This window comes from Setaria italica, chromosome VI (genome assembly GCF_000263155.2).
Source record: "Setaria italica strain Yugu1 chromosome VI, Setaria_italica_v2.0, whole genome shotgun sequence".
NCBI lineage: Eukaryota > Viridiplantae > Streptophyta > Magnoliopsida > Poales > Poaceae > Setaria > Setaria italica.
In genome coordinates, this window is record NC_028455.1 from 28075998 (window position 1) to 28088583 (window position 12586).

A 12586-nucleotide genomic window follows, 5' to 3' on the forward strand; every position below is an offset into this window, starting at 1 on the left:
ACCAAATGAAAAAGTTTGAACTACAACTTTGTAGATCTCGTCAAGATCTACAATTTTCATATTTTATTCCCAACCAAGTTCATATTGTACTGTCCACGGAGGAAGTTCAACTGGCGGTGCTACGGTACAGGTATAGATTTGACCATATATTTTTGCAAAATATTAAAATAAAAAATAAAAAAAATTCCCGCTGCGCGGCTGGGCTTGGGATCGGAGTTGGGCCGTTGGGCGGGACGTTTGCCGCTTGGAACCTTGAACTCGTTTCGGTTAGGACTTAGGCGCCTTCGACCAATGGTAGCGGACTCCACATAATACGCCATCAAAGCAACATGGTTCGTCAGGCTGCTGCTCTCGTTGATTCGAGTTGCTGCATTTTCATTTACAAGATACAGACATACAGTAGGATTCACTACTTTTATAAGTAAGTAAGTTATTCCAACTTTCTTAAAGAGTCAAATCATTTTACGTTTGATCAAAATTATAGAGAGGATCGCAAAGATTTACGGTACCGAATAGATATACTATGAAAGATTTAATAAAAAAACTAAATGTACTTATTTGATATTATGAATATTAGTACTTTATTATATAAATTTGGTCAAAGAAAGTTGGAACGACTTGTAATTTTTGTAATTTGGAACGGAGGGAGTAAAAAAGTAACGGACAAAAAATAGTTTGGAAGCATCTTCCTGCTCCATCATCTGCTATCCCATGGCCCTTGATCCCATCCAAATATCTTTCTTTGGGTCTGTGCGTACAGCACGTCGCCGGGACCTTTTCCAGTTGCACAGCACCTCCGAAGATTCCTCTAGCTAGACCGTCGCTCACATGGACACCGGCGATTCCCTGAAGCAGACCGTCGTTCTGTGCCCCGGCATCGGCGGCGCCGGCCACGTCGGCCCCATGGCGCAGCTCGCCGAGCTCTTCCTCGAGCACGGCTACGACGCCACCGTGGTGCTCATCGAGCCGCCCATCAGTTCATCCGACTCCGACTTCGCCGGCTCCCGCCCGTCTGTCTCATTCCTCGAGCATCAGCTTCTCGGCCGCATCGCCGCCGCCCACCCGTCTGTCTCATTCCACGTGCTCCCGCCGCTCCCGCCCCCCGACTTCGCCGGCTCCGACGAGCACCCGTTCCTCCTCGTGCTCCGGCTGCTGCGCCGGTACAACGAGCGGCTCGAGGCCTTCCTCCGCTCCGTGCCCCGGGCGCGCCTGCACTCGGTGGTCGTCGACCAGTTCTACGTCCAGGCCATCGACGTCGCCGCGGCGCTGGGCGGCGTCCCCGTGTACACGTTCGTCTCCTCGGGCGCGTCGGCTCTGGCCGTCTTCATCCAGATCCCGGCGCTGCTGGCCGGCAGGCAAACGGGGTTGAAGGAGCTCGGGGACACGCCGCTCGAGCTCGCCGGCGTTCCACCCATGCCGGCGTCGCATCGCACCTCGTCAAGGACCTCCTCGAGCACCCGGAGGACGACATGTGCAGAGCCATGCCCGACATTTTAAAGCGCGGCATGGAAACCCATGGCGTCCTTGTCAACACGTTCGAGTCGCTGGAGAGCCGGGCGGTGCAGGCGCTCAGGGATCCCCTGTCCATCTCCCTCCCCGGCGGCCGCGTCCTACCTCCGATCTATTGCGTCGGGCCGTTGGTCGGCAACGGCAAGAGCGCACGGGATCGCGGCGAGGAGAGAGCAGAGTGCCTCGCGTGGCTCGACGCGCAGCCGGAGCGCAGTATCGTGTTCCTCTGCTTCGGGAGCATGGGATCGCTGCCCGAGGAGCAGCTCAGGGAGATCGTCGCCGGCCTGGAGGCGTCAGGACGGCGGTCCCTCTGGGTCGTGCGCACGCCGCCGGGGCGCGCCGACCTGAAGAAGATCCTTGAGCAGCGCGGCGAGCCGGACCTCGACGCGCTCCTGCCGGAGGGGTTCCTGGAGCGGACCAGGGGCCGGGGCCTCGTCGTCAGGTCGTGGGCGCCGCAGGCTGCCGTGCTCCGCCACCCCGCGACGGCGGCGTTCGTGACCCACTGCGGGTGGAACTCGGCGCTGGAGGGCGTCGCGGCGGGGGTGCCCATGCTGTGCTGGCCGCTGTACGCGGAGCAGCTGATGAACAAGGTGTTCATGGCGGGGGACATGAGCGTCGGGGTGGGGATGGAGGGGTACGCGGCGGGGCTCGTCGGGGCCGGGGAGGTGGAGGCGAAGGTGAGGCTGGTGATGGACGCCGAGCAGGGTAGGGAGCTCAGGGCGCGGGTGGCGGCGCGCAGGGAAGAAGCGGAGGTGGGGCTGATGCTCGGGGGCTCGTCGCAGCGGGCGTTTGCTCAGTTCTTGTCGGATGCGGAGACTATTCGCGAATCGCGTGCACTTGGGCAAGTGAAGTGACGAGTTTGCAAGTGCTCTTCTTCTATGAATTGTTTTGTCTTATAAATCCCGATTTCATCATTTTATGTGATATGCCAACCACTTCTCCTCAATCGATTGAAAATTGTCCTTGCGTCAATCACCTTCTATCACCGTCGGATCTAGATTCAACAGTCAAGATCCACACCCTCTTCCTCCTTATCCTTTCCCGTCGCATGCGGTCTCATTCGACCGCTTCTCTTTGTCTTCCTCTCGCCACTGCCCGCCTACCCTCCACCTCGCCAGCGCCGTCCCCGGAGCCGGCAAGGCCCACCGTCAAACCCCCCGCCCCCACCGCCCCCCCTCCTCCTCCATCGATGGCCGCTTGCCCCCGCCTCCGCCATCGTCTCGACCGCTCCCGCGCTAATCCATCGCTGGCGCTCGCCACCGCCGCCTCCCTCTCCCGCCATCTCGACCGCCACCACCGCCGATCAGCAAGCCACCCCAAAGCCTCCTCTAGGCCCGTAGACCACAGGTAACCCCACCACCAAACCCCAAACCCGGAACCCGAACCATAAGGCTCCCCAAACCTGGAACCCGAACCCTAAGGCTCGCCGACGCCATTGCTGGAGCTAGGGGAGACAACTCACATAAAAGTGATTGAGACAAACTTAAAAATCAAGCGAGTTCTAGCAAATCTCTTCTTTTTATTTAGGAAGAAAGTTTAATGTTGTATTACTGTACCAACACTAGGTACAACTCAACAAAGACAATAGACCATCGACTCGACCTAAACCATAATCACAGATTCACAGCAGCCAAATTAGGTCTGATTGCCCCCAATACGCTCCATGAAATGCCGGGTAAAGAATCTGGTGTGAACACTCTTTTTTTTAAACAAACTGCGGATTATATTAAAAAGTAGCAGTGTGAACTCAGAGTGTCTAAACCGGCTCTTTATGTTCTTCCTCGCAAATTGTATAGGGACTTAAGATGAACACAACGCAAATGGTTGTTGTGTGTTGTTTGCCACTCTACAATGGTATGATAATCAACAACACAAATGCTAAGGCAACATACTACTACATGTATAGATGATAAAACATGGGCGTACAAGTCCGGTCGATCAATACCAAATTACCGATCGATCAGCTGGTCTTCCTCTGCTCGAGCTCTCTGCTCTCCCTGAGATCAGCCTCCATCTTCTTGTCCACATTCTTGCAGAACCCAGGGTAGGGCTCATAGCCAAACAGCTTGTTCAGTATCTGTGCACACAAAGAACCAGCAGACACTGAAGAGTTAGCACTGCTCGAAGCCGTTTCAATTCCATGTGTGCAGATGACTGAAGAATTAGCACGTGCTTGTGAAATTGTGACTGTGCTTACCTGCAGGAAGATGAGGAATGGCTCCATCAGGAACACCTCAGGGAGTTCACTCACGGTCGGCCCCTTCTTCTGCACAAATTGAACGACAGAAATTAAACAAGCAGGATACCAAATCGGCAGTGGAGGCGTAGATTACATTCCCAAGAGCTTAATGATGGGAAAATGGGAACGAGTGGGGAGGACGGCGACGAGAGGGATCGAACGAATCCGCTCCACTTGCCTCGAAGAGGCCGTGGCCGAGGAACTGCCAGGTCCAGCAGAAGAGCTGCGTGGCGAGGACGAGCCTCCAGGAGGCCGCGAAGCCGAGGTGGGCCGCGAGGGAGCGGCTGGCGGCCCAGGCGGCGAGGAAGAGCAGCCCCGCGAGCGCGCCGGCGCGGCGGTCGACGGCGAGGTAGGCGGCGGCGTAGCGAGGGCGAGCGCGAGCGCGGGGTCGACCGGCAGCGGCGGCAGGAAGTGGAGGATGAGAAGGTTGGTGAAGAGGATGGGCCAGTGAGCAGCGCGTGCGCCGCCGCGTTCACGGGGTGCCGGTGCTGCGACCGGAAGAAGGCGAACTGCGCCTCCAGGTCCAGCACCCCGCGCCGGTGCGCCGCCTTGGCCCCCATGGACGCCGAGGCTCCGAGGAATCTGGGATCGAGGGGGCAGGCAGCGGTGGACGAATGGTGAGTGCGGTGACCCTTGAGGCTGATTGTTTCTTTAATTGAGCGAGCCAAATCCTCAAGTGAGTTATTGGGTCTATATATAATGGCCCATTTGGTCGGCATAGTTTTCACGTGAGTACGTGACATCAAAATTACTTATATAGCCCTATATTATCAATGGAATACGTTTATTTTTAAAATAAAATATATGTAAAAAAAGTTAGCTACTCCCTCCGTTCCAAATTGTAAGTCATTCCAACAATCTTGGAGAGTCGAAGCATCTCAAGTTTGACCAAATTTATATGATAATATAATAACATTTATGATGTCAACTAAGTATCATTAGATTCTTTATCAATTATATTTTCATAGTATATCTATTTGGTGTCATAAATCTTTATATTTTTCTCTATAATTTTGGTCAAACTTGAGATGCTTTGACTCTCCAAGATTCTTGGAATGACTTGCAATTTGGAATGGAGAGAATACTAGTTTAATGTAGAAAAGTTAGTATTAGATTATTTTATCCATCTCTTTAAATAATTTATGGCTTCTCTCTACACGTTTCCAAGTATCTCGTGATCTTCATCTAGAAAGGAGTATCTCATCTTTTGTGTGAACACAGGAACATGTGCGCGGATCTTCATTTAATTACGTTCGCTATCAGTCCAGTCCCTCAGCAGTCAGCACTCGAGCGTAGGCGGTAGGCGTACGTGCAGAGAAGTAGACGACGCGTTGCATCGCATTAATAACGCACCGCGATCCTGCATGTTATCACATCAATGCCGTTATGCTCGTAACTGTGATTGCGCGCGCGTGTGTGAACATTCGCGCGGACTGTTCCCCTGGATTGGTTCAACGCGACGCAACGGGGCGTTCAGATTAGCAGCTGACACTCCGAATAATCCTGATCAGTCAGTCCATCATATAGCTGGCCATTTGGCACACTATGGGCTGGCCTAATCACGACACGAAAAAGCACGATCCACGAACAGCCCGGCCCATGACTCATAGTGCCAGGGCCTAGCACGGCACGGCCTTAGTGCCGTACCTGGGCTGCCATTTCGGCCCATAGTGCCGGTACGGGCACAGCACGGCACGTTTAATGGGCCGGCACGATAGCGGTCCAATTCCTCCCGACCGTTGGATGCCATCAGGATGCACCAGCACCGTTAGATGAGCGAAGAGTGACATATATAAAGAAATATGTGCCTGGAACCCTAACTCCCTAGCTGTTGGCTCCCTGCTTCTCTCCCGTGGCCGCCCGCCCGCTCGTGTGGGGCCATCGCCGCCGGAGCGCGGCCGCGGCTCCTCCCCTCCTCTCTCTGGCTCTCTCCTGTGGCCGCCTGCCGCCTGTGGGGGGCTGCCGCCGCCGTTGGGGCGCAACCCCACGGCGGGGAGGAGTGGAGGCGCCCCCGCCGCCGCCGTCACCGGACGCAGCCGCTGTGAGAAGTGGAGGGCCCCCGCCGCCGCCGCCGAGGTCCACCGCAGCCGGGAGAAGCGGAGCTGTGGAGAGGCGCGGGCACGATGGGCTGCCGTGCCGGCATGGTACGGCTAATCAGCTTGAGGGCCATACCCGTGCCGAGATGTCGGCACTACGAGGTATGGCACGGCTAAGCCACCGTACCGCATAGTGCCGTGCCGCGTCGTGCGGCCCGGTTGGCCACCTATATCCATCAGTAGCCTTCGTGCGTGCCGTACCCAGATGTGGCGTTCGCTCGGCAACCGAGTACTGGTTGGTTGCTGCGTCATGTCTCGGGTGTGAACTGTGAACGCGCACGGTGGACGCTTCCTCCGCCCGGTTCACACTTCAAAAGGTAGAGAAACGACGGGTGTACCATGCGAAAGGGGGTCTTCTGTCTCGGTCTGTCCATCTACGGATTAATTGCTCAGCTAACAGGGAGCCTTCACTGTAATCGAGAAGCATACATACGAGTTGAAATTGAAAAAAGAAGTAATAAACGGTGTCAATGTGTAAAAAACTAATGGCCCATGCAGGTCTCGAACCTGCGACCTTCGCGTTATTAGCACGACGCTCTAACCAACTGAGCTAATAGGACGATGCGTTAGCCTGGTTCTCTTTTCCTGTACTGAATCAATTTCAAGTGGGAGTTCTCTTTCACTGACTTCCTAATTTCTGAGACGAAGAATGCTCCATCTGACGACCGTCTCACCGGCACTCCACTAGTCCACTGTCCAGGGCTTCAACCAGCTGGCCCGAAAAATCTGGTTGATTTTGCCTGATGGATTTACCAAGGTCCAAATGAAATATATACCCTTTCCTGCCATAAACTTATTTTTTGAGAATGTGCCTGATACATTTCGGACAGAGATAATTCAAAATACAACCTAGAGAAAGGCAATCCGTATTTGGTTCACCAATTCCCTAGCTGGACGCCTGCAGTAGCAACTGCTGCTCCCCGTTACCGCGAGCGCGCAGAACTCCAACGCTGCTGCTGTCGCTCATGCCTAAACTCTAAAGATGCTCGTGCTGCTACCTGTTGATTGGAGTCGTATTTACGGTCTATTGGAGTGCTGCTAGCCTTTGAGGTGAGTATGTGATGCTAGTTTTTTTTAAAAAAAATTATGTGCTAAATTTTGGATGGAGGATATTGATTAAGTATTTGGTTACTACATTGGGTCATTGCTTGCTTCTGTGGGAATAAAACATTCAACTTAGTCCTATTTAGATAGCTAAACTTTAATTAGGATTGTTTCTTTGATTTATGTGTTAAACTTTTTCTGGCTAATTATGATTGTTCGGATACATTGGTATGGATACTAATCCTTGAAAATGTCGCCTTTACCCTCCTAGGATAGGACTGAATAAGGTTAGGGAGGTATTTCCGTCTTTTGTCAATCTATTTCATCCATTAGCCTGAAAGAATTATAGTAGATTGGTAAACGTGGCTACCTTACCCGGCTCGCCATCGGTTCCGTGTTTATATAGGGACAATCCCCCTCAAGAGTACATGTTGTTTACAATCGTAATTAGCAAGGGTACTCGGTCTCTATTACATATATCTCTATCTCTATGCCGAGTCCAAGCTGACTACGAATACCAGTCCCAGGCGCATATGCATGTTATACACTCCATGCATATTACGTTTTACATAAGCCGAACCTATCTGCTATTCTAACAGCCTCCTGCAATCTCAACTGATCTTGCTTGTCAGGTTGAGATTGTTTCGAAACTCTATGAATTTCTGAGTTGCCAACGGCTTTGTAAATCCATCTGCCACTTGATCTCTAGAAGGAATGAACCGAATTTGCAACTGCTTCCTGGTAACCCTTTCTCTCACAAAATGAAAATCAATCTCGATGTGTTTTGCCCTTGCATGAAACACTGGATTAGCTGAGAGATAAGTGGCTCCAAGATTATCACACCATAAGCACGGAATCTGAGCTATCCGCACACCTAGTTCTTGCAACAGCGCTTCCACCCATATAAGTTCAGCAGTAGCATTTGCTAATGACTTATATTCAGCTTCCATGCTTGATCTTGACACAGTAGGTTGCTTTCTAGCGCTCCACGATATTAAGTTAGGTCCAAGGAATATTGCAAAACCACCGGTAGATCTTCTGTCATCAATCGAGCCTGCCCAATCTGCATCCGAAAATGCACTAAGCAGAGTTGAATCGGAAGGTTGAATAGTTAAGCCAACGTCCATAGTTCCTTGAGTGTATCGCAGGATCCTCTTTACTGCACTCCAGTGAGCCGTAGTTGGAGCATGTAGATACTGACAGACTTTATTTACTGAGTATGCGAGGTCAGGCCGGGTGAGAGTCAGATATTGCAATGCTCCTACTATGCTCCTGTACCGCGTCCCATCTTCTAGTGACAATGGCATGCCATCTTCCCCTGACAATTTTTCTGTTGCGGACAATGGAGTAGGTGCACTTTTGCACTTCAGCATGCCAACCCTTGTTAAAATATCAGACGCATATTTCCCTTGCGAAAGCTGCAAACCACCATTCACCTTTTTTACTTCGATGCCAAGGAAGTAATTCAGATCTCCTAGATCCTTCAGGGCAAACTCTTCTCGAAGTTTGTTGAGTAAATCAGTCACGGCTTGAGGAGAGGAACTTGTAACAATTATATCATCCACATAAATGAGCATGTATATAGTGATGTTTCCACTAGAGTATATAAAGAGGGACGTATCTGATTTTGATGGTCGAAATCCAAGCGCGCACAACTTTGTGCTCAACCTTGAGTACCAAGCTCTCGGAGCTTGTTTTAATCCATACAGTGCCTTGTCCAGCTTGCAAATGTAGTTAGGCTTTGACTGATCTTCGAAACCCGGTGGTTGCTTCATGTAAACCTCTTCTTCCAGAACACCATGAAGAAACGCGTTCTTCACATCTAATTGCCGTAAGCACCAGGCCCTTGATACTGCAATAGACAATACCAATCTTATTGTAGCAATTTTAACCACAGGACTAAAGGTGTCTTCATAGTCGATCCCATATCTTTGCTTAAACCCTTTTGCGACTAATCGAGCTTTGTAGCGATCAATACTCCCATCAGATTTCCTCTTTAACTTATACACCCATTTGCAGTCTATCAAATTTATGTCTTGCCTTGGAGGAACAAGATGCCAGGTGTTGTTCTTGTGTAATGTCATTATCTCTTCTTCCATCGCATGAGTCCACTTTGGATTGCTCAGAGCTTCAGCAAGATTATCAGGTTCCCCTGTCGAACAGTAGCTGGAGTATCGAATTGTTCCATCTGTGAAAACTTTTGGCTTAAAAACCCCACTTTGTGATCTCGTGTTTGGGCGAGCAGCTGCTGAGGTCGCAAGTTCGGGCACAACGTTGCCATCTGCACGCGATCCAGGTTCTGCCGCGGAGGATCGTACGGAGGTGGAGCCTCCCGCGCTCCCGTCAGCCAGCCCGGGCTCGACACGCCCATGCCGTGACGCGGGATGACTCCGCGCGCTGCCAACCGGCGCTAGCGCTGCACCGCTGCTGCTGTCGCCAGGTGCTGCCGCCGCCAAATCCGCATTGCCTTCCGTGCCAGATGCTGTTGGAAAATTCTCCTGGATTTCAGCACCCGTGTCTCTATCCAGAAACTCAGAATTTTGCTGCTGTTGTCTGTTTTGAGTTGAGTTTTCACCAGCGAGTGCTCCTTCGTGATCCTGCACACCAATCACATCACTAGAAGGCATGTCAAGGTTATGGTCATCAGTAATTATTGGTTCATTGCTATTTGCTCCCCCCGGATTGGTGGCGTAAAGATCTTCAGAAAGGAGTAAAATTTCTTGTCGAAGACGAGCTCCTGCATTCTCATGTAGCATCTCAAAAGGAAACACGGCCTCGTCAAAGATAACATCGCGCGAGATATACACACGCCCTGATGAGATGTCTAAGCATTTGAAGCCTTTATGGAGGGGACTATAGCCAAGGAAGGCACATCGCGTAGAACGGAAGGAAAGCTTCTTATTGTTGAAGGGTCGTAAATTGGGCCAGCAGGCACACCCGAACACACGCAAGGACATATAGTCAGGTTCTTCTTGGAGGAGGAGCTCAGTTGGGGTGTGAAGATTAAGGACCTTGCTAGGCAGAAGATTGATGAGGTGTGTGGCTGTGAGGAACGCTTCGTCCCAAAACTTTAATGGCATGGAGGCTTGTGCGAGGAGAGCGAGGCCAACGTCGACGATGTGACGATGCTTTCTCTCGGCCGTGCCATTCTGTTGATGAGCATGAGGGCAAGAGACGCGATGAGAGATCCCTATCTGTCTAAAGAAGGTATTTAGCTTCTCATACTCGCCACCCCAATCAGTTTGCATGGATAAAATCTTTCGGCTAAACTTTCTTTCTACGAGTTGCTGGAAGTCACGAAAGACAGCAAAGACATCAGATTTTTGTCGAAGAAGATATATCCAGGTGTACTTGCTATAGTCGTCAATAAAGCTCACATAGTAGTTGTACCGCCCTACAGATGTAGGTGCAGGACCCCAGACATCGGAGTGAATTAGAGCAAGCGGAATGGTAGAGATGTTCTGAGACTTGGAGTAGGGAAGTTGATGGCTCTTGGCACGCGGACAAGAATCACAAACAGATGTGGTACTATCATCATTAATAAAGGGAAGATCATTATTTTTGAGGACATGAGTAACAATGGGAAGAGCAGGATGTCCTAGGCGACTATGCCATTGCTTAATGGATGGCCTACTTATTACAAAAGATTGTTTTCTCCAACTATTATCTAGGGAGCTCGGCACCAAGGGGTAAAGACCACCCTTACATCTTCCTTGATGTAGAATTCTCCTCGTTGCCCGGTCCTTAATAAGGAAAAAAGTGGGATGAAATTCAAAATAAGCATCATTATCACGAGCTAAACGGTGAACGGAAGCAAGATTTTTGTTAGCTGATGGGACATGGAGGACATCTTTTAGAAGGAGGTTTCGAATTGGGGATTGCAAAATAGAATAACCAATATTACTAATGCTCATACCTGAACCACTAGCAGTGTGGACTTGATCACGGCCGCCATACTTCTCCCGAACAGTCATCTTGTCGAGGTCCGAAGTAATATGATCAGTTGATCCACTGTCCACATACCAATTTGTATCAACACCATAGTATGTAGCATTGGCAGCTGTTTTGTTGCTCACGTTGGGCTGAAAATCCTCCTCAAACCTGTGCCAGCACTCAAGAGCCGAATGGTTTGGTTTATCACAGATTTGGCACCTTGGCTTTGAGGTCCCTTGCCCGTCGAACCTCAGGTTGGTGGACTGATTTTGTCGTCCACCAGTACCTCGACCTCCTCGGCCTCCACGTCCACGAAATCCTCCTGATCGACCACGATTAAAGTTGCTGCCTCCACCGCGACCACGGGACGAAGAGAAGTTTGCTGAAGATTGGTACTGTCCACCTTGGTTTTGCAGCATCTCAAGTCTTGTTTCATACGACATTACTTGAGCATATAATTCAGACAAGGGAATTGGATCCAACCTGCCCATAACCGAAGTCACAATTGGATTATAGTCCGCATCTAATCCGGTGAGTATGAAGGAGACCATCTCATCGTCTTCTATTTTCTTGCCAGCGGCTGCCAATTCATCACCTAAAGCCTTCATCTTGTTGAAGTATTCAGATGTACTCATACTTCCTTTCTTCAAAGTAGAAATCTGCATGCGTAGGTTTGTCACTCTCGCACGCGATTGCGCTGAGAACATTGTCTCTAGCGCCACCCAAACAGCAGCTGCAGAATCCAGCGTCGCAACTTGGCCCAACACATCTTTCGAAACTGAATTAAAAAGGAAAGCAAGCACCTGCTGGTCTTGAGCAAGCCATGCTGAATATGCTGGATTGACGTGGATCTCTTTCGTCTTGTCGTCCCTCACAACTTCTATGGTCATTGACGGCGACTTGAAGGATCCATCAATGATCCCCATGAGCTGAGCGCCTCTAATGGGGGGAAGGACTTGCGCCTTCCAAAGGACATAGTTGTCCCGGGTGAGCTTCTCGGTAACTTGTGGCCCTAGGGGCGCAACAGAGGGGGCGCTGGATGATGACGCCATAATCGAGGCTAGCAATTAGATGTATTGGAAGAAGACAACTCTGATTACCATGAAAGAATTATAGTAGATTGGTAAACGTGGCTACCTTACCCGGCTCGCCATCGGTTCCGTGTTTATATAGGGACAATCCCCCTCAAGAGTACATGTTGTTTACAATCGTAATTAGCAAGGGTACTCGGTCTCTATTACATATATCTCTATCTCTATGCCGAGTCCAAGCTGACTACGAATACCAGTCCCAGGCGCATATGCATGTTATACACTCCATGCATATTACGTTTTACATAAGCCGAACCTATCTGCTATTCTAACATAGCCTACATTAGATCAATCTTAATGGGGTTTTCATGTGCATTAAAATTATGTGACACATAGCAATTTTACCGACTTGGCAAATTAATCACGAGGATGAAAAGGGAAGTGTTTCATTTCATTGTAAAAGTGACATGACAGTTTTCATAACATTGTAATAAAATTGTGCATGAGACTACTCATGCAATGGGCTCATGGCTAGAAGTGTCTCGAGCTAAAGTTTAGCTAGGCATTAGGTTATTAGCTATTAACCCTCATGTTTGGATCTCTATCTGCTAAAGTTTAGCCGCTAAAGATTCACACGTAGGATACAAACGAGGTAATTGTTGGAAAAAAATCTGTTATAATCTAGCCATCACAAATAATTTGAATCTGAACAAACTACATGCCAATAGATACAG

General features: G+C 50.1%; 1 protein-coding gene, 1 non-coding gene and 2 pseudogenes across 2 annotated transcripts; 1 reads left to right on the forward strand and 3 right to left on the reverse strand.

Annotated features, from left to right (window-relative positions):
- The first annotated feature begins 25 nt into the window (after positions 1-25).
- On the forward strand, positions 26-2481 carry LOC101777774 (annotated as a pseudogene).
- Positions 2482-3008: 527 nt separating this feature from the next.
- On the reverse strand, positions 3009-4425 carry LOC101768589 (annotated as a pseudogene).
- Positions 4426-6330: 1905 nt separating this feature from the next.
- TRNAI-AAU lies at positions 6331-6404 on the reverse strand. Its single transcript has one exon. It is a non-coding gene; the product is annotated as a tRNA-Ile (tRNA).
- A 1095-nt stretch (positions 6405-7499) lies between these two features.
- LOC111257721 lies at positions 7500-11873 on the reverse strand. The gene is made up of 4 exons (XM_022827764.1): positions 10805-11873; positions 10170-10282; positions 8783-9485; positions 7500-8512 (listed from the first exon to the last, which is right to left on the reverse strand). Exons 1-4 carry the CDS (start codon positions 11871-11873, stop codon positions 7500-7502), a joined length of 2898 nt encoding a protein of 965 aa, XP_022683499.1.
- Positions 11874-12586: the final 713 nt, after the last annotated feature.